Below are 23,285 nucleotides of genomic sequence, written 5' to 3'. Positions count from 1 at the left end.
ACTAATAAAGTTTCTTACTGAGCAGCCCCATATCTTACTGCATTAGTTTTGATTATAGCGACTCTCCCTACCGACTGGTAGGGTAAACGAGTAGGGCACTACATAGTCCAGGTTCTGACCCCAGATCAGCCAGTGTACAGGGTTGTCACAGACCTCTTCTAGTGTGGAACTACGGACCCCTATCATCTTCATCTCTCTCATTACACGTTTTCTATGAAACGCCCTTACTTTTGCTGATTCCTGAAAGTGTTCCAACTAATATTTACTATTATAAGCTATTTCTCGCACTTTCACAATTTACTCACTTTTGTCTATATGCCTGATCTCCAGACCTCGGCTATATTCTATTGTACTGATGGTAGCTCCGAACTTTACTATTCGTCTTTCCAATACTAATTACGTAATATTTCATCAATTTCACTTTATAAACATATTTATTTCGAATTTAATATTTTTTTTAAGTTGTATGATTAACACATCTGTTACTCCTATACTATCTATTATTCCATAGATCTTCCATAGATTATCCTATAAATTACTCTTCCTTTGATATGCAATCTTAGCAGTAGAAGCCCTTCCGCTCCTGGCCGCTCTCATTTTGGCTCTTCATTTCATTTCAAATTTAAAATTGGCCATTCGAATTTCGATGCTTTTTCTCGTCCTACCATTCGCTGGTGATTCCTATACTAACCTTCGAGTTATCTGGCGTTCGTAACGAAATATACGAAGCCTCATCTTTCTTACGCCTGGAGTGATTCCTGCCGTGCTTACGCGTTTGCCTGCAATAAGTTCCTCGGTTCTCCGCCTAAGCCTGCTCTTCACTTTAACGTTCTGCCTATCTGGACTGGGCACTTCGCTCTGCGAGGGAGGAGCATCTAACTACAAGCCTCACCACTCTCCGCCGTGAAGGCGTATCACCGGCGGCGGGCTTGGCCCGGATGCCCGCTGTACCCTGGTCTTGCCGTCAAGCCCGTAGTCTCTCCGGTACTTGTCTCAGTGAAGAACTAAAATTCTCAAAGATGGCGCTACAGCAAAAAAGTCGTTAAAAACTAAAAACAAAGATCTGCAACAAGAATTATAAAAAAATTCGTAAGTTCTGCTGGTTCGTTCCGTGGCTTAATTGGCAGAACACCTGACACGGATTGCCTGAAGGTGCTGATTCGAATCTTTTATTAATATTTATAACAAACTAGTTTAGTAACTTCACGAAAAAGTAATTGACTATCATAGTATAAAAACATCATGACATTCAATAAACTTAAAAATTGAATAAGAGTTATTAATACCTATGTTATTATTATTATTTAATTTTACAGCCTGAGGCAGGCTGAGCTTTCTTCTAGCAAAATGACGCGAAGTGACATAATGACAATACAGTGTAAGTAATATTAAGGACTCTGGTCACTTGACTCATGACGAATCCAAAGATTACCGTCCAAACTTGGACAATCCCATATCTTTCTACATAGTGATCTTGATCTAGTGTTTTTGAAAAAAATTGCTTCTGGTGCCGTTGACTCCCCGGAAGTCGTATCCAAGATTTCTCTTGGAGCCCCTGCAAAGACCCTTAGGTTTAATTCACCCCTGTGCGTACCTCTGGCCTCTTCAAACTTTCGGCGGAATGCATATCTCATGCGTGCGAGTAATAGTTTCAATGCATTGTCCAAGCAGGTTGATATTGACCTTTTTAACATTAGTGTTGCATCGCTGAAGCGTCTTATTAGTGGTTTGCTTTTTGGCGAGTAGCTAATTGTTGTGTGTGCGATTATGTCATTACCTATATAGTATAATTATTAGTTATATAGTTATAATTTATAGCTATTTAATTAACTTAATGTGTGTCTACCGTTGAGGACCTATAATTGGCTCTCCGTTTTTATTTAAGTTTATGTTATGTAAGATAGCCGTTGGTCTTCTTAAAATTAAATAATAAATAATAATAATAATAAGTTTCCTAACCCCGGATCAGCCCGTTTGCACGGACTTCATCCGGTTCTCTGTACAACAAAACCAAACGAATTAAACTGACAAATGGATGAAGAAATGCTGAAATTTTGAAGTACATATCCTGCGATCAAAGCCAATAACCTCTTTCGTCATGCCGACCAAAAAAGCAAACACACACCAGCACACTTTGCGAAACAAAAAAAGTAATATAGTTATATTTAAATAAATAAGAATTAGACATAAAGTAGCAATTAAATTAACATCTTTAAGCGTCAACACGTAGTGCAGCCTAAAAAAATCGTTATTAAATAAAATGCATGTTTTAGATGTCTAAAAATTATAACAGTACAACATTGATTAAAGAAAGCTTTTAATTTATTTTTTTTTGTTAAAATAAACGGTAACGTAAAATCAACCTAGGACCTCTCAACATTATTAAAATTCGAACTATTGAATTCAAAACAAAATGAATGAAAAAAAATTGAAATTAGACCTAAAACAAAAAAATTAAACATTATTTTCAGGATTTTGCTAATGTTCGGCTAAATGTACCAGTGAGTGTATTATTATTCATAGGAAACATTACCTGTATAGCAGTATGATCTCCAGCACATCTTAGCGTGTGTGGTAGGTCGCAAGAACATTCCGCTGCTGGTCTGGAGCTCAGTTCAGGACAGAGCCATTCTGCGCTTGATAAGTACGATACCAAGAGCATCGCCGCCACTGCACCCGGTAACCACATCCTGAGGACAAGAAAAGAAAATTGTGATTCCTTTCACTTACCTATTTCCGCCGCTAAGTTACTTAATAATAACCTAAATTTCCGTATACTAAAATATTGTACTAAAGTACCGCTATGGATTAATCCACGGCACGTCTAATTGACTACCGTTATATATATTCCAATTACAACAATTACGTTGCCCATATCGCACCCTTGTCATAATAAAGCTACATCTGTAAAATGACAACTTTTCAGGAGAGAAATTTTAAACATTCCACGAACATTAGTCGATAACTTTATTATGCTCCAATAGGCGAGTTATAAAATTTTACGTTTACATAATTTGTTTCATGTAGCTCGTATTACGTTACCGTCCTAGGGCTGTAATAGATTTTTAGTTTTACTTATACTGCACTTTTTTATTTTTATGTTCAAAAAAATCTGATTATGTTCCGCATAATTTTCAAGTATAGAAAAAAAAACATTTCCAATTTGACTATAGTTTACTAAATTTATTGTGTGAATTCATATTCTGCAGTATATTTAAAATTTGGAAATCACATCGTGGCTGCATGCATCTGTGCCTTTTATAAAATTTTATTTCGAGTATCTATGGAATAAATCTGGCAATCTGTTTCAAAAAAAAAAAACCATAAATATTGTGTTGTATCTGTCTGAAAAACATTGTATGTAACACGGGCGATAAATATTACAACCTCGAGTAATTAAAGCCGTAACAAACAGCCGTTCTAACAAACTATTGTTTAATTAATTTCTTATTTATCGCCCTTAATATACAACGAACTATTATGACTTTCGTATGATAAAAGCACTTTTGACATATGATCACATGTGGCTTTATTATACCAAAGCTACGAGATTACAATTGAAAATAACACTATCTGGCCACGAAAACAGTAAAAATTTTAAAAAAAAATTGTAGAAAATACTCTCTTTTACTTCTACAAGTAAGTCAGTAACCTTTGGCATATATTTAAATTATCCTTTTAAATTTACAAAAGCAGCAGGCAAAAAATCTAAACGGTCATCTTTTTTAATGATAGAACCTTTTTCTCTAAGACATAAAACAAATTAAATGCATCGATATTTTAATCTGTTCTGGGCTAACGCAAAAAATGTTTGATTTCTTTAAATTAACTTTCATAGTTTTATGTTGGCCCTCAAAACTAAGACAAATGAGCATTAAAAATAAAATTTAGATACTTACTTTTAATTAATATAATTTGACCTGAAAACATGTTCGAAAACGCAATCAAACTGCCTTCTGACACGCGCCAGCCGCTGCCGCGACCTTTCATATACTAAACTAACCTAACCTAACCTACTGAATAGAGGGCGCAATCAAGCTTTATTAGGAGATCAACATCAAAAGATATACTGGTTATAAATGTCGTCAATCGTGAAAATAAAAGACCAATATTAAAAAAAGAGAATCAAGTATTATTTTTGATTACCTAGTATTAATTTAGTATGATTAGTTAGTAGTAAATAGCAGTTAATTTATAATTTATTCGTAGATCAACAAATATAGACGGAACAATTAATATATATGTATATATATACGAGTACATAAACAATATATAACAAAAACATCGTTTATTTAAAAAAGTGCACATTTACAATAGATCAATTATATATTTGAGGATTAAAATAACCCGTAACCTTTGTCCCTTATTGTAATTCGATTGAGTCTTATTTTATTCTTAGCACTCTGCATGAGACGCTTCTATTTGAAAAGTATCATTTATTGCTACAGAATCATAAATGTGATATATCGAAGTGCCTAACACGTTGGTACCTTCGAGTTATAAACTTCAAGAACCAACGGCAATAATAACCAGTGACGTAACAAAGGGCGCAAATTCTAAAGGGGCGCTATACGCATTATAATAGTGACATAATAGCATCGCACCTATCTCCAATTGAACTACATAGACTTGTACTAACTATAATCCTGACATATCTTTTCTGCTTCCTCTATTAATAATAATACATTTATTGCGGAAATGACTTGGCCACTATATTAGTAAGTTATTGGAATTACACCTGTGACCTTTTTCGTTAAGTGTCATAATCAAAGTATATTGAAAAGATTCAGAAACATTACCAAGGAGCTATTGCCGCCATCTCGCATACGACAAAGACAAATCTAAGCCTTGGAAGCATCATGGAAGTCATCAATAAGACAAAGTTTCATATTGTAGTGTTTTGGGAAAAAAGTTGATTGCTTCCATTGACTTACAATTATATGGACATCGGGTCCGCGCTAAAAAGTGTCCGCACTTGTAAGGCGCTAAAATCGTATACAGAGCGCGACACTCCGCTTTAGTCTTCATTTGTTCTACGGACAGCGCGATACTGCGATGACATAACAATTTAAATTTCGAATAGGTTGACTTGGGACATTTTTTTCGTGGTTTTTGTATTAGACCCGTCGTCCATTTATTTGTAAGTCAATGATTGCTTCTCAATTTTTTTGGACGCAAAATTGTGACCATTAACTTGAACGCACTTATCACTAAAAACGTCTCTACAAGGATTTTCTCAAACGGCAGTTCCGATCATAATCAATGGTACTTGTGTTATGGGAAAATAGGTGACTGTTTCTCGGTTTTTTCGGGCGCAAAATTGGGACTCTACCTTGGACGCACTTGTCACTAAAAACATCTCTGTAGGGATCTTCTCAAAAGGCAATTCCGGTCATAATCAGTGGTACTTGTGAAAGAATCACTACTGCAATGCGTATGGCTACGACGTAATGGGACATTTCCACTGAGTGACGACCGGACGACGGTGAAGTGCTAAGGGTTATGGCAAGAGATTCTAGCGGATGTCGAGTGTAAAACGTCTCAGAGTTATAACAATTACTTTAGATGGCGTCGGCGCTTCAGAAGTTACAAGCAATAAAGGAACTAACTTTTCTAAATTGTTTCTGACTTGGCTATTCCAGATATTGCTTATGGATTTAATAATGTCGATGATCTCGTCTTTACAATACAAGAAATTCCATTTATTTTATGAAACCAAGGGACGGGGTGAACAAGTCGTGCACCTGGTGTCTAGAGCTTTAAATGTCAAAGACCTGAGGACACTGCCACCCTGGGCCTGTCACCCTGAGACATAACTTAATAAATCCCATGTGCCTGTATTTTCACCGGTACGTTCAAAAGCGGAACGTAGTAATGTCCGCATTACTGCTTTTCGGCAGAAACATGATCCCACAGACGAACTCTTTCACAAAATGCTCTACTGCTACTAAATAACCAACCATGTTTAAAACCATGCAAGTTGCAGACGCTACAGATAATCTGATGAAATCGTGTCACTCACACCACAGGCTACGTACGTAGGGAATAAGAGCCAGTTACATGACTATTGATAGCACTGGGTGATGGGCGTTCGTTGACCTGATGTATTGTTCCACTCCCACCATAACTGCAAGGGGGGAACTGAGAATGTGATACTATTATACTCTTTGTCAACCCATACAATTGCCACTCGTTACTCGCGAAACCTGAAAAAGCAGTGGTGTATCCGACGCCATGTTGTGTTTTTTCCTTATCTTAGACACTATCTCTTTTCCTATAAATTCTTTCGTCTAAATTATAGTCATCCAATTGAGGGAACACTGAAGTCGATTCCGTCACTAAACGAAAAATTCAACTTTTGGGAAATAAATGGCCAAAGCATTGTTTAAAATGCGGTTTACATTTGAAAAAGCAAGATTTTCGTTTAGTGACGCTATTTATTTCAGCGTGCGGTATATCGCACAAGGCATGGAAAAAGGCTCCTTCAACTCCCTTCAGCTTCCTGAGTCTATAAGCACATTTTAAAAGGTCACTTGTTTGAATCAACTTAAAAATTAGTTATTTTAGTTATATTGATTCTGGTGGGTATGTTTTAATTTTAATTGTGTATCCAGAACACCGAAAACAAAACACGGTACTGTTCTTGGATTTTGGTACGCATTGGTAATTCTTTTATTTGTTTGATGTCATTTCGATTGTTTCTCAGTAAAGTTGAACATAATTATTAATACAAAAATCGAACAAAGAAAAACTTAGAAAAACGGTTGGATTCAAACCAACGTCTTCCAGCAAACCGCGCCACACGCTATGCCAACTAAGGCACAGAACGAACTAGCGGACCTTACGAATTTTTCTATGTGCTTGTTGCAGACCTTCGTACTCGGTTTTTAACGACTTTTTTTGCCGTAGCGTAAATTAGTCCACTAGTTTCGTAATTATTACAAACTAGTGGAGTGATTTCATAAAAATAATTGAATATTATGGTGGTCAAACATTGTGATATTCATTAAACTTAAGAAAAAGTTAAACATATTCACCTTTCACTTTCACTACTCTATTTCTAGTTAAAAACCTCGAATTGAGTCCTCGAATTACTCCTTCAAATTATTCAATTCCAAATGTTAGTCAATTCGAATCTAATTCAAATATATTTGTTTTTTCAAATAATCTCAGTACAGAGTACTAAACAAACCGACCTCATAAGTACGTGAAATTACGTGTATTTGCTAAGTTTTATTGAAATATCCCCTAGTTTGCCACTATACAGGTCTTGACACTGGAGATAATAAAAATCAGTTCTCACTACTCAAAGTATATTGAGAGAAAAACGCCTTGAATTGGCGAATAGCATAATCAACCATTAAAATAATTGTCCTAAATTAAAGTTAGGCGCTATTTATAAAAATGAATCTTCATGCGTGAACAGCCAGTATTAGAGGTGGATGATTTTCTTGAAAATGAAACGGGACCACTATGGAAATACCCCCTTTCCAACAAAAAAAGAATCATGAAAATCGGTTCGCAAATACCGGAGTTATCGCGTAACTAACATACAAAAAAAAGAACACACAGTCGAATTGAGAACCTCCTCTTTTTTTTGAAGTCGGTTAATAAAACCAACGTTTTAGGCCAAAAATTAAAATAATCTTTATTTCATAGGTAAGCATTATTACACTTGAAATCGTCACATTGGTTAAACTCTATCGCTCATTCGTAAGGCAGATTCCCTTGAGAAGAATGAGCAAGAAACTCCAGGAGTTGCACTTTATAAATAACATTTGTACGCATTTTTTTGGCTTTCAAACATCAGAGATCGAGACTACCTCTATGAGCTAAACGGGTTACTACCACGGATTTTTGTCATCCAAGTACGCAGAAGTTGTATAATAACCCTTTAGTATAAAGTTTTTGTTTCACTAGTTTTAAACTTCGTGAATTGCAAATTTTGTATATCAACCGGAATCTTGTTATTGAAGCGTATACGTTGAACGAATTTGTCACTTTGTGAAGACGACTATCCAGAACAGCTAGTTTATTTTTATTCCTCTTATTAATGTCATGTCTGTCACTATTTTTCTAGAGATTACTATCATTTTCATAGATGTACTATGACGCTAGTGTAAGAATATTAATTTCTTTAAACTTATCTCTCAAAGATACTCGGGGCCCAGATTGTAAATTGCCCTAACCGCACGTGTCTGCAGGACAAAGATTCTATTGATATCGGCGGCATTACCCCAAAGCAAAATGCCGTATGTCATTAGACTGTGAAAGTAGCTGAAGTAAACCAATATAGCGGTTTCGACGTCTGAAATTTCCGTATTTATTATAATGACCCTTTACAGGTCTCATGGTCACGGCTGAAAGAGATAGTAAAGTGATCAACCAGTCATGTCTAATATTAAAACAAACCACCCTATTTTGAACTATACATAGTTCATATATATAATTTTAGAGTAAGGTATGTGCATTTCCGTGTGATGCACTTTGGTGGCAAGGATTACTGGGTTACGATCGCTCATTGGATGGTATTGGTAGAAAACGAACACTGTTTGACTTCACACGGTCTACAGTATTTATGCTGAGTCAAGGCTATTTCAACACAAAATGTTGTAAACAGATATAACCAGTGCACAATTTTGTCATTCTCACAGTATTTTTCTTTGTTTTTCTCACAGTATGTGTTTATGTCAAATGTGTACTGACTTATGTCAATGTGCTTTTGTTTTATACTTTGTGAGGTTATTGTAAATGTTTGTTTCTGTTTGTAATTGTGCTGGATAAAGGTTTTATCTATCTATAATTACAAAGAATTATTAGTTTTTAATTTAATTTAAATTAAGACTATTTCAATTTACTCTACACACGAATCAAAAAAAAAATTTTTATTAAATTAAATTAAATAATTAAAAAGAAAGGAAAAATAAATATTAGAAGTACTTCGATCTTATGTCTGCTTGGGATTATTCAACAAAGAAAATACTAGATTCCAAGTTGGTGGTACAGAAAAACTATCTACCCTGTTGAAGTAAGGATATTTTTTTTAATTTCAATGACCTCTCGCAGCATCCGGGGTTAAAGGAAAGTTATTGAATTCACTACGTTTCTCACCCGAGGTTATAACAACATTTTTCCTTATTTATTATCGTAATAACATTTCCTAATTCCCGAAAACACTAATGAAACATGACAAGCTTGATACAAATTCCAATCATTCTTCAAATAAAGCCTCTTTATTTATCAATAAGTCTGAAAATAAGTACAGTTTTACGTTTCAAATTTCCTGTTGTTGTACCGAACGAACGTTGTTGTAAAAACGAAACCCTTACCAGATCACTCAAGAGTTTTATAGCAAAACATTTTGTAGGGGCCCATAGTACGCTATAGTATTGACGCCTAAGCACCCAGCCGTTGCCGCACGGCAACCGCCCAGTTACATGTACGTGACATTGATGGCGAATCTGAATTCTATTTACTAGGCAACAACATTTAAATTCCTCTGAATAATACGTACAATCAACCAAACCAAATTCAAGCCAGACTCGCCCGCGTGTCCGGGACGCTGTTTTAAGTTAAAACGTAAAAGCAAAATAAATAGAGCGTTTTTTGCCATGACAGACGAACGCGGTAGCTGGGCGGCGGCGACGCGGGCTGCGCGGTGGCGACGCGGACTCCGCTCGACGACCGCGGCCGCGCGTGTGTGGTGGAGACCGCGTGGCCGCCGCGCAGCGACGCGTGCACGACTTCAGAGACCGAACTGTCATGGCAAAAAACGCTGTATTGATTTAGCTTTTACGTTTTAACTTAAATGAGAGACTGGCTTGTCTTTGGTCTAGGCGGCGGCCGCGTGACCACCGCGGGGTTGTATTATTCCGAGGAATTTAAATGTTGTTGCCTAATAAATAGAATTCAGATTCGCCTTTATGTGCGTGAAAGCGTAGTAACTGGCCGCTTATTGTTTAAATATATAGATAATTCAAGTATGTAAAAGATTTATTGGTAAGGATACAAGCTAGATGAGGCTGTGTATATCTTAAATTGTTGTTAAGTTGCTAGATTTGAATGTATGTTCGTTAAATACTAAATTAATTATCATTTATATGAACGGGTAAATAAATGGCCGCGAAAAGTAGGGCGCAAAGTAAGCTAAACTAAAACTATGCGATTGTAAACCGTACACATTCACGATAAAGTAAAACTACTTCAAGTGGCTATGTGGCCGAACGGTCACCATGATGAACTGCCACGCAGAGGTCCCGGGTTCGATTCCCGGGCCGGGAGAAATAATTGTATAGCATACATTTATTTCACTCGAGATTTTCGGTGTAATTTGTGGTTGTCCATGACACCCGCGTCGAAGGGTTTTCCTAGTGCGGGGCTATGGGTGTGTGCGTTATTGATTTATTTATACAAATTATGTAGGTATGCTTCTTCAAAGTGGTAGTATAGTAGCTGTAGAGCTTAGAGTTCCTTGTGAAAGAATTCGTCTAGAAAAATACTGCCACCGTTCTCATTTTTGCCGCCAAGCGTTAATGTGCGCATTAATGTGTTCCAGTTTCTTTAAAACCAAGTGACGGAACGAACAAGTCGTGTGCCTGGTGGTTAGCGACACGCCTATGTATAACAGTTGCAGTGACATATAACAGTTGCAAGCACAAGTCCGGTCGTGTATGGAGTACTGCTGCCACTTTTGGGACGGCTCTGCTAAATACCAACTGGCCACCTTGGATTCAATAGACAAGCGTGCTAAGATGCTTATAGGTGACTCGGAACTAGTAGAGGCGAAGCTGCAGAGCCTTGAACACCGCCGTAGAGTTGCCAGCTTATCGGTATTCTACAGGATATATCACGGAGAGTGTGCGATGGAATTGTATAATTTGATTCCGCCTTCCCCTTTCCATCATCGGGAGACTAGACGTGGGCGGGGGTTCCACCCCTATGTTGTGGATATTCCCCGGATTCGCACGAAGCGTTCCCCGAACGCTATAACTTGGACCTTTTCAAGGCGAGAGTGAATAGGCATTATTTAGGTGTACATGCTACATCCTCGGCCTCATCGTCACTTTCCATCAGGTGAGTAGGAGGTCAAAATGCGCACTTATTTTTTATAAAAAAAAAGCTTTAAAACGAAAAGATGGACACTGCCACTGCGTACGTCAACCTGAGACATAAGTTGACAAGACCTTTGTACCAGTAATTCCACCAGCACCTTGACCTTTCTACACAGAAAATTTTAAAGGGTAAGAATGCTGATGAATTGACAGGCACATGGGACTTGTCAACTTTATGTCTCATGGTTGCAGTGCGACTCAGATCTTTGCGATTTAAAGCTCACCTGTCATGGATAGGCGTGTCGCCATCAGATGCACGACTTCTTCGTTCCATCGCTAGATATCATAAAAAAGGTATTGAACCAGACAGGTGGTTCCGATATCAGAGCGGTGGCTGAGTGTGCCTGGACAAGGAATTCGTGGAATGCAACGTAGTGCAAATTGCAACCTGCCTATGCCTAGCAGTGGATTGCGATAGGTAGTGTAATGGCTTATTAATATCTGACCGTTCAAATAAATCGAAGTAATGAAATAGATAGAACCTAAACGGTATACAGAACGAATAGCTCGTTTTTGCAACACAAATGTCTTGTAGACAATAAAAACAAGAAGTAATGGAAGGTTTCTAATGTTATACACATATATGTTATATGTATGCAATGTTATGTTAGGAATCTGAAGTGATTAGGGTAGTGCTTGTATCACCACTGCATTAGGTTCCTTTACGTTTGGATTCTATTTTCCATTTAACGTCAGGTGGAGTGTAGTTTGCTTTAAGCATAAAAAAGCAGTATGCGTTCGGTGATAATATTCCAACCCAGTTACTGATTTAAAGAAAATTATACATTTTTTTTTTTATATATATAATAGACACACGCTTGGCCACAATCTCACCTGATGTTAAGCGACGATGTGACCGACGATGGGACGCGTTTGCCTAAAAAATGCCTATTCACTCTAGCCTTTTCACATAGTAGCACTAGAGCTCCCTGTGAAAGAATTAGTCCAAAAAAGCACTGTCACCGTTCCTATTTCTGCCGCCAAACAGTAATGTGTGCATTACAGCGTTTTGGTTTTGAAGGGTAAAGGTGCTGGTGAAATTACAGGCACATGGGACTTGTCAACTAATGTCTCAAGGTGATGGGCGCAGTAGCAGTGCTCTTAAGATATTTGCCATATGTATTTACTCTCCTGTATACATTTGTATACATTGACAACTTCGGGAAGGAATATTTTTTGTCTAAGATTGAAATCTAATGGTAGTCGATGTATTTGTCCTTCACTAATTACCATCAAATTCTCATTTATCGTTTTCATACATGAAACGTCAATACTGAACAAGAGTAAGACAGAACAAATGTTGGTATGGTCGTTGGTTTATACAGTACATACGGTGGACAATACGACCATATTCATCTAAAATGTAAATAGGAGATTTTGACACCCAAAAAGGTTCCTTTGCATACATCGGCACCTTTTTGTCGTTTACCCTTAGCGGATAGGACATACTTCGCTCACAAAGGATGGTCAGTGAGCAGTAATAAAATATTTGTAATAGACTGACTGTTAAGGGTCGACGCTGTGGCTCCACCCAGCATAATATGGTCTTCATATTCCACCAAATGTGAGTATCGTTTAGTAGTAAAATGTGTAAAGTTAGTTCATCAAATTCTGGCCAGACGTGGCCTCGCGATATATCACTAAGTGTTACTGGTCTTGACAAGGGTGCAAAACACACAGTTTTATGTGCAAACAATGTTTCACAGAGCCCGGCTTTCATTTGCATTCACCAGAATTATAAAGTTGAGTAAAAATTGTATTAAAGCTTTGTGAGAATATGTTAATTACAGGAAAAGTTAACCGGTCTTGAAGAATTATATGGTTTTCCTCTTGGACATTAATTTAAACAAGCTACAGGATAATCTAGGACAGTTTTGGAGAGTACAGCAAGGATTAAAACGCTTTTATTGTAGCCTTTCACTGAAATGGAATTTTAATGCAAAGTTTCTGTCTGGAAAAACACTTAAAGATATTACGAATAAACTGAAGTTTGGATGCGGAGAAAGCTTTTTATGTTTCCAACTATTATTTTAGTTCTAAAACTGAACTTGGATAACTATTCTACTAAGTGCTGGACAATACGGAGTTTTCCTTTGTTGAGTAGAATATCAGAGAACCAATCCCGAAATGGTTGCCATAATAAAATCATAATCTATGCTTTTTTTATGACCACGCAGGGCGGGACGAGCACATCGTGCGCCTGGTGGTAAGCGACACGCCTGTAAATAATTGTTGCAGTCCCACTTAGAGCCTTAATTCGCAAAGATCTTACGGGCACTGCGCCTGTCATCCTGAGACATAAGTTGACAAGTCCCACGCGCCTTTAATTTCACCAGCATCCTTACCCTTCTAAACCGGAAAGCAGTAATGCTTACATTACTACTTAGCGGAAAGATAGACAAGGTGGCAGTACTTCTCTGGACGAACTCTTTCACAAGAAGCTCTACTGCTACTATGTATCATTTATTTAAATCAATAACTGGGTTGGAATATTATCTCCAAACGTATACATATTTTTTATGCTTAAGGCAAACTACACTCCACCTGATGTTAAAAGGAAAGTAGAATCCAAACGTAAAAGAACCCAATGCAATGATGATACAATCACTACACATATATACATACAACATATATGTCTATAACATTAGAAACCTTCCATTCCTTCTTCTTTCTACTATCTACAACAATTGTGTTACAAAAACGAGTTATTCGTTCTATGTACCGTACGCGCCCAGTTACACAAGGGGAAAGTTTTCGCGCGGCCTAGTTTTCTGCTTGATAGCAGAAACAGGTAAAGTAGCAGTACTACCCTGGACGAACTCTTTCACAAGGAACTCTACTGCTTCTACCACAGACATATATCCAGATGTCTGTGGCTACTACCCTTCCTCGTCCAGCCATACTCAGCCACCGTTCTGATATCGGAACCACCTGTCTGGTCCAATGGCCTTTTTTATGATATCTAGCGATGGGACGAAAAAGTCGTGCGCCTGGTGGTACGCGACACGCCTAGCAATGACAGGTGAGCTCAGACCACTCAGACCTTTAAATCGCAAAGATCTAGGTAGCATTGTAACCATGAGACATAAAGTTGACAAGTATCATGTGCCAACTTGTCAACTTGTGTCTAAGATCTTTTAGATCTTTTGCGATTTAAAGCTCTGAATGGTACTGCAACTGTTATGGATAGGCGTGTCGCTAACCATCAGGCATACGACTTCTTCGTCCCGTCACTTGGTTTAAAAAAAAAACTGGAACACAGTGCTTACGTTAACACTTGGCGGCAGAAATAGGTAAGGTGGCAGCATTTCTCTGGACGGACTCTTTCAAAAGGCGCTACTAAATTATCAACGAATTATTCCCTAAGTTGAAACAATCGTTTGAAACATTTATGTGTAATGTGCAGAAAGTAACTTCTCCTTAACCATACATGCGTAAGGATGCGTGTGCAATAAAGCAATTGACCCATTTGAGGGCCTGTCACACAGAACGCATCCGCCGACGGTGACACACGCGCCCACTGCACCAGCTACGCAATATCAGGTAACAAAATTGATAGTACATTTACAATAATATACAAAATCACTTTGACGATTTCAATATAGCTACCAGCAACTCACTAGAGATGACGCTTTAATAATTGTAATTCAGTGTATTGAATGTCAGGTGATAATATTCAATTATTTTTTTGTGAATTTACTCGATTACTTTGTTGTAATAAATTAATATAAAGATCGAACACTTAGAAAATAATTCCTTCGATCCGGAAATAATTGAATATCGAGGTAATGAAACATCCTGATGTTCAATAACTTAATTACAAAAATGATTAAAGCTATTTCAATGTATAAAAATTCCTTCAATCTGACTCTTACATAGTAAGTAAGTAGTAACTCAGTTGGTAAGAGCGGTGACCCCGTTGTGGTATCACACGGTAGTTCGTCTCCACTCAGACCGAAGGGATTTTTCTTTATGTATTTCCATCTTCTATTCACTAACATCAAATCACTTGCTATAGGAAAACACTATATAATTGCTTACGTAAAAGTAGGTGAACAGTAAATAAATAAATATTAGACAATGTCACATACGATGCTCAGAGCCCAAAGTAAGTAGCTAAAGCACTTGTGTTATGGAAATCCGAAACAACGACGGTACCACCAACACCCAGACCCGAGACAATACAGAAAAGTTACTTTCTACACTGACCCGGCCGGAGATCGAACCGGGGACCTCAGAGATGGCAACACCATGAAAACCAGTGTGCAAGCTACTCGACCACGGAGGCCGTCAAACAGTAAAATGAAAATATTTACATAGTTTCGATTTTATTAGTTCGAATCCCTGTACGTACCTAAGACTTTAATTTCTAAGTAATGGTACATTTGTAAATGTTTACTAGCTACCATTAAATAAAATAAATATTTCAGTATATTCAAAATATTTAAAAGGTTTAGAACGTGTTAAACTAGTTTGTCTCCACCAGACCAGTTCATCATAATTTCCGTCACCCTTAAAACGAGCAATGTTAGCAGAGATAGAATTATGAAGTATATTAACTTAACTCCAAAGAAATACATTGTTGCATTGCATTTGGTTTTAAATTTTTTTAAGTGCAACCAGCATTTTAACTACATAAGTGTACTTTCGCTTTTATATTAAGTCATAAACATAATACGAATTATGTTACATGAAACAAATTATGCGAAATCGTATATGCGAAATTTTAAGTCTCTTTAAACACAAAAAAGTCGACTAATTTAGTTCGTAGAATCTTTAACCTGTCTCCTGAAAAGTTGTAATTTTGCAGATATGGCCTTATTACATCTAGGGTTTTTTTTAATATAATACCAAGTGAAGAGACAAACAAGTCGTTCGCCTGGTAGTAAGCGACATGCCTATCCATAACTAACGGGCACTGCCACTACGCCCGTCACCCTGAGACATAAGTTGACAAGTTCCATGTGAATGTAATTTCACCAGCACTCTTACCCTAACTTCTAAACCGGAACGCAGTAATGCTCACATTACTGCATGGCGATAGAAATAGGTAAGGTGGGCAGTACTTCCCTGACCAAACTCCTTCACAAGGAGCTACACTGCTAGTGAATGAATGGTGGTTATTAGAGAATACTTAAATGAATGAAGAATTTTATTGTGGTTTGTAGCTATTCTACAAATACAAAACAATTAATTAACAAATTTTATAGCAATAAATAAACGAAATAGCTACTTGACATTTTATATTAAATAGACTATCAAAACTTGAACTGAATGTTGAAATAGTTGTTCCAAGTTAACGTTAAATACAAACAACTGTTTATGAACTAAGTTTTATCAAGTTGAAGTTAAGTAAACGGGCTATAAAGGTGCTTTATTCGATCATAACTTAGCAGCGGTACGTGTGTTTCCCGTTGCTGAATGCTGTGTTTAGTTCCATTGCCCTGTGCGTCAATTTTTATACTGTATGACGAAAACTAAATTATTAGAGCCTATACACACGGCGTATTTTATACGCGCCGCAAACGCGCGTCATCTGCGCGTATACGCGCCGCAGACGGGCCGTAGTCAATCGATTCAAACGCGCGCAAACATCTCGTTGCAAGCAAAAAGCTTATATACCCGCAGCTTATACATACATACATATACTTCAAGCCTTTTTCCCATCGGGATAGGTAGAGACAATAGTGTTCCACTTACTACGGTCCTGACACACATCTTTCGCCTCATTAACACGTATCAGTGCTTTCATACACGCTCGTCGGTTAAGCGTACTCTTGAACTGGCCCTTCTTTCAATCCTCCTCAATTTGGTCATGGTAAGTTCGCCTTGGCCGGCTCCTACTAACTTGCCCGCTCACACTCGCCTTTCATCCATTCTTGATTTTTCCCGGAAAAAGTCCCGACACATTGGAAAAAATATCATTTCTAAGGCTCATATTATGTTCTGCGTTTAAATATATATTTTGAAGTTTTAATAAAATAAACTTGTGTAGCTGAAAGCCACTTAGTGAAAAACGAGATTTAAAATGATTTCACAACAGCGAAAACACCTTTTTATTGGCTCCATCCTTTCGTTCAGTAACTTCAACTCTTGACAGGTGTCGATGTCAAATATGGAAAAATTAAGGAAAACAATACAATTTTTTCAAAATGGAAATTTTTCCATAACCCATCATTACATGTGCCTGTAATTTCACCAGCACCCTTAAAACTGGAACGCAGTGCCTAATGCTCACATTACTTCTTGGCGGCAGAAACTCTTTAACAGGGAGTTTCACTGCTCCTAAAGTAATGTAAGTATTGCGAACGATACACACGATGTTGTTTACAGTACCCTAGCAGTTCAGGGAGTTCCCCAATGTGAGACCAGTAAGCAGTATCTAATGCTCACATTACTACGTTATAATGGCAATGTAGAAAAACCTTAGAGCATTCCGCTGTGCAAGCACCTCCCTCCTGGGCATAACCTACCTTGACAAAATCTCTAAATAGATTGCGGATCCAAGTCGAGAACCAAAGAGAGCATGTAAAGGTGGGGTTATACCTCGAAGATCGCATGTGTGTGTGGTATGTCTCCCCAGACTATGGCACACCTTTCGTCGTGTCCTGCATTCACCTACACCTGCACACGCGAGGATCTGTACAATGCCACTGACAATCCTGTGTGACAAATATAAACGTCAGAGTCGACACGCTAAGAAGAAGAAGCATTTAAAAAACATAACTCTAAGGCTCAAGTCACACTGGCGAAGAGTCGAAGTGTCGCGTCACGTCCTGTTTTTAAATTACAACACTTAACGATGCGCGTCGTCGCGCGACGACTCTCGCATTAGTGCGCCCGGACGCGTGCGTCCCGGTGCGTCTGACGGCTCACTACGCTCAAGTAAAGCGCGACAGCGCGCATTTCCATATTAGCATAACACATATTTAATCCATAACTAAGGTAAAATAGAGATGAATTTGCTATAGACGAAAATCGACTCTGCGCCAGTGTGAGTTGAGCTTATGGGCGCATATATTCGATACGAATTTCATCGCGCTCACCGAGCGGAGTCCGCGTTGCCACCGCGTGCATCGAACTGTCATGGCAAAATGCGCTCTATTTTACGTTTTAACTTAAATGAGCATCCCGGGCACGCGGGCAAGCCTGGCTTGAATTTGGTCTACAAGGCGACCGCGCGTTTGTATTATTCAAAGGAATTTAAATGTTATTGCCTAGTAAATAGAAATCAGATTTGTCATTTATGCACATGGAGGCTGGTAACGTAAATTTTCTCCTCATGTAACTGGACGCTAAGGGACAAACACATCCACAAGGAGCTCTATTGCTACTAAGCAATGCTGTATTACGAATACAGTACTCATCGTTTAATTGTCTATACATAGCGTTAACATAAGCTTTTATTATCAACGTACGTGTTGTCAGTGAAAGAAAATTAGTTCATTAAAATTTCCGCAACATAGCGACCGACCAAAACTAACTTTTCATCCGGATTTCTCATTTATCATAATTTAATACCCTCCGCTTCGCTCCGTCACCGGTCAACTAGACGCGGCGAGAAATTAGGCCATTTTATGATAGATGTTCCATCCAATTTGCATTGACCGTTTGTTTTTTTCTCTCGTTCATTATATGAAGATCGTCACAATACAAATGGTCCAATGTGGGGTGAGGAATTTTTTTATAATATAATTATAACTTTTTAATAATAAAAAAACGAACCTCGAAAGTGTGCGCATCCGTTTTAGATTTGTTTTATTGTCACTGAAAATATATTGATGTGCCAAGTTTTATTAAAATCGGTTAACGAAAAGTGGGTAAAAATCAATAAACTGGATTCATGTCTTAATTTTCCACTCTGGCATTAAGCAATAAATTGTTAGCATTAAACCAATAAACTACCTTAGAGAGGGTATCATTAATATGGTCATAGTTAATGTCATGTCTGTCTGATTTAAAAATCAAGGATGTCTCATCAGCAAACAACACTATTTCACAATGGTCCTTAACAAAGAATGGCAGATCATTAATATAAATCAGAAATAAGAAAGGTCCAAGTATTGAGCCGTGCGGAACACCCATTTTTACCGGAGAACCAAAAGAAGTCACTCCATTTATGTCTACTTTCTGAATTCTACCATTGAGATATGACGAGACAAGTTTCGACGCCTTGCCATCGTAATGTTCCAGCTTCCTAAATAAGAGTAATATGATCAACGCAATCAAATGCCTTTGAGAGGTCACAGACAACACCAATAGCGTTCTGGGCCTTTCCCAAGCATCAAAGATGTGTTTTAGTAACGCTACCCCCGCATCGCTAGTCGATCTACCACTAGTAAACCCGTATTGTAAATACACACACAGTACACTATGAAAGATATGATTCCTACCGAAATAGGACAGTAATTGAGTTAGCATAACCTTTTCGAATATTTGATTAAATCGGGAAAAACACCTTCGTCAACCCATCTATTGAAAGTTATAGCTAAATGTGGGGAAATTAGATTAATAACTGAGTCTATTAATAAAGTAAAATAAAGTAAGTCTATTATTTAGTCAATAACTTTAGTTGATATGCCCCAGAGATGTTCAGTTTTTTTAACATGTATTAATTTAAAAGCTTTTATGATATCTTGTGGATTAACATGACGGAAATTAAATAAACTGCCACAAACGTTAACATTTTCCTTTAGGAGATCAATAGCAAGTGAAGGGAAGGAATTTAATGATTCTGTAGTGTTCACAGCAACTTCCGAAAAGAACGATTCAAAAGCTTGGGCTACTTTATCTTTAGATTTTATAAGTTTGCTGTCTAATTCTAAAACCTTGTCTCTATCGTGTTGCTTAACCCTGCCTGACTCTTTATTTATTATGCTCCAAGTAGTTTTAGATTTATTTACCGATTGTCTAATTTTGTCGCTGTGAATCTTAACCTTAGCAGCTACACATACTTTTTTAAATATTTTTGAATAAATTCTAACATATACAATGAAATTGATATTATAAATTTTCATAGCATATAGCTCATACAAACGAGACCTACTCTTACTCGTATGAATACCTATTGTTGCCCAGTCGTTGAATTTAGTGTCTCTATTATAATGTTTTCGATTTAAATATATTATCAAATTCATTTTTAATTAAACCAAATATCGTGGTGCTATATAAAGCATTTGGAACCTCCGGTATATGGGGTAGGGAATTTAAACTATTGCCGATATTATTTTGAAATCTATTGATTCGTTCTGTGGTAATCGGTCTGCAGAGAAATTGGTCTACCTTCTTGCTCATTTTACAATTAAAAGAAACCAATTGGCCACTATGGTCTGATCTTAAGTGGATGATTTTCTTCAAAATCGAGGTACCCTCTTTTCAGCAAAAAAGAATCATGAAAATCGGTTCACAAAGACCGAAGTTATCGCGTAACATACATACCAAAAAAACATACAGTCGAATTGAGAACCTCCTCCTTATTTTGTAGTCGGATAAAAATATGATTGTTTCGATTTTTTAATGCAAAATTGAAAATAAACGTGCAGACCAATAACTAGTTAGGAGGGAATCATCGTCACTTTACGAGTAGAGATAAAACCTCAATTTTGCAAGTTTTCTGATTTTCCTAATTTTTGCTAAAGGAAAGCTCATTAAGGCATAATTTATTTAATTAAAATGCTTCCTACGAAGAACATGTTTTTACCATATTTTCGATGACCTCTGTGGCCCATCTAAATTCCCTGTAGGGCGAATTTGGTAAATGAAGTTTTCTAAATTGGTTCTGGTCTGAGCGTTCTGACATCAATTGCCAAGCCTCGGCATCAATTCCGTTGCTTTAGCTCTCGTAGTATATGGAACTGACTAGTTTGTGAGCAGGTAGTTGGGTAGTTGGAGGTTTATATTTAATAAATAAGAATTAGAGTAGCAATTATATTTTTTTAACATTAGTTATTATTATTAATTTATTCATAAATCAGACTACAATGGTCCAAATCGGTTAGTAACAAGAGAATTCTTAAATATATTAGTATACTTACGTCGGAATAAATTAGTGCCTGAACAACAGGAAAAGTTTCTATTTCTGTCGCCAAGCAGATGAATGGGAACATTACTGCGTTCCGTTTTCGAAGGGTAAGGTTGCTGGTGAAATTCAAGGCAACTTATGTCTCAGGTTATCGGGCGCAGTGTCAGTGCCTCTGAAATCTTTGTGATAAAAAACTCTGAGCGGTACTGCAACTGTTAGGGACCGGCGTGTCGCTTACCACCAGGCACATGACTTGTTCGTCCCATCACTTAGTATTATAAAAAAAACAGTAATGTAAGCATTGATTTACAATGGAAGGGTAAGGGTGCTGGTGAAAATACAGGTAGGTACTCTTGTCAACTTATGTCTCGCGATGACGAGTGCGCCGTGGGAAATGTCCCTCAAATCTTTGCAATTTAAAGCGCTGAGCGGCACTGCAACTGTTATGGACAGGCGTGTCACTTACCACCAGGCGCACGTTCATCCCGTCACTTATTATCAAAAAAAATTTGTTTATTCAAATAAACCAACATTTACGTTTGGGATAACCCAATAAGCAAGCTTCTACAAATAACGTATCGTAATATAAAGGAGATAGTACAATAACGCTTAACTCATATTAATTAGCGCAATCCCAGGATACCGTGCAGGGCGGTGCACCATTAAATCGCGACGGTTGTGAAACTTCGCCTTAATTGCGCCCAACATTAACATGAAATGCTATTTTGACTAATGTCGTTTTGATTTGTGGTGAGTTCCGAAAAACGAGAAATACGCAAGAATTTCCTTGAAATTCTATACATAAAATGTTTATAACACAGAACAATAATCACAGTAGAACTGCTTAGTGGAAGTATCACGTGTGCTAACAGTAAGCGGAGTACCACGTACCTGAGTTCAGTCCGCCATTTTTGCTTTGTACCTTATGGTCGTGTCAATTATCTTGCTCTAAACTTCGAGAATCGTAGTAAAGTACAAAAATTATAGTGACACATGTTATATTTCCCAAGGTGGTGTGTCATATCGTCGTTAAGTGGTATTTTATTTAATTTTAATAAATATAAATCTTCCGTTTATCGTAATATTTTTTTTGTTACACGAAACGAAAGTAAACCTTATACCATTGCAATATGGTCGCTTGTTTTTGGAATACTAAACAAACATCTCGAATTTTCCACGCCACTCGTAGTCGATTTTCGTTCGTCGTCGTTCAGCTACTGACCGCTAGATGGCAGCAAACTGATTGAAATTTCAAAATAAATATACGTAACTTGCAATAATAGATATGAAACTTTCAACGATTCTTCATCTTTTTAAATTAGACACTACGACCAATCGTTTCAAAAACAAGATTTTCGAGAATCGCGTATATTTGTAAATCGGGTGCATTTAAATCCGGAAAAATAGTTTCATTTCCTAATATTACATAGTATTTAAAATTATGGATATGTGAGTTTTGGTGACATTTATTTTCTATTATTTATATACAAAGGTCTAAATGGGTATTTCTCGTGCTAGAAAAGCAAAGATAAAAAGCGATCTAATTATATGAAAAAAGGTTTAAAGAAAAAGATAGACAGAATATAGAGAAAGAAGATAGAGTATGCGAAGAGAAAGCGGAAGGAAAGGTTTTGAAATTGCATGAAATACCTCGTCATGTATGAAAAGTAATGAAATGTATTAATCGCGCAAGTTCCAAAAAAATTATTGCTTTTGTGGCTACGGATTGGTTTCTAAAATTTTTTTAAAATGATGTACGTAAAAACTTTTTTGTGTGATTGAAAAAAGGTTGTACAGCCAAACTGAAAACTGATTTTAATTAATAGTGTTAAGGTGAAATTTGTTTGCGTTGTACTGGTCGATTTATAAATAAATTTTAAATAAATTTTGTTAAAGCTTGATTTAATAGTTAGTCATGTTAGTGAACGTTTTTGTAGATTATTCAGTCTTTTTTATTGCCTTTTTCTTGACATTTTACACAAAAAATGTGCCTTTTGTTAAATTATTCTGATTTCGGTGGTAGCTGATCAAATATGTCACTATTAAGAATCTAGTTGCCCAAGTAACGGAATCGTATGTGAGTTAGAGTTCTTTTTCCTTCCCGCTAAATGTTTTTCATGAAATTAAGAAAAAAGATTCGACCACCGAAGTCA

General features: G+C 37.1%; 2 protein-coding genes across 3 annotated transcripts in view; one reads left to right on the top strand and one right to left on the bottom strand.

Moving 5' to 3' along the window:
* The window catches only part of LOC113227494, a 195,842-nt gene that overhangs the window by 54,780 nt on the left and 117,777 nt on the right, over positions 1 to 23,285 (bottom strand). Inside the window, exon 2 of the mRNA XM_026460433.1 lies at positions 2,534 to 2,690. Coding sequence (XP_026316218.1) covers positions 2,534 to 2,689 — 156 coding nt within the window. The 5' untranslated portion in view covers position 2,690. The remainder of the gene's footprint in view (positions 1 to 2,533; positions 2,691 to 23,285) is intronic.
* Positions 14,584 to 23,285, top strand: part of LOC113227495 (lysozyme-like) — a 61,474-nt gene continuing 52,772 nt past the window's right edge. Inside the window, exon 1 of one of the 2 annotated variants that reach the window (XM_026460434.1) lies at positions 14,584 to 14,654. The gene's annotated coding sequence lies outside the window, so the exon portion shown is untranslated. The remainder of the gene's footprint in view (positions 14,655 to 23,285) is intronic. The other variant, XM_026460436.1, reaches the window with a different exon arrangement.

Source organism: Hyposmocoma kahamanoa, unplaced genomic scaffold (assembly GCF_003589595.1).
Source record: "Hyposmocoma kahamanoa isolate Upper Pololo Valley unplaced genomic scaffold, ASM358959v1 210, whole genome shotgun sequence".
Lineage (NCBI taxonomy): Eukaryota > Metazoa > Arthropoda > Insecta > Lepidoptera > Cosmopterigidae > Hyposmocoma > Hyposmocoma kahamanoa.
The sequence above is the reverse complement of the archived record's forward strand: the minus strand, read 5'-3'. Positions and strand labels throughout refer to the sequence as shown.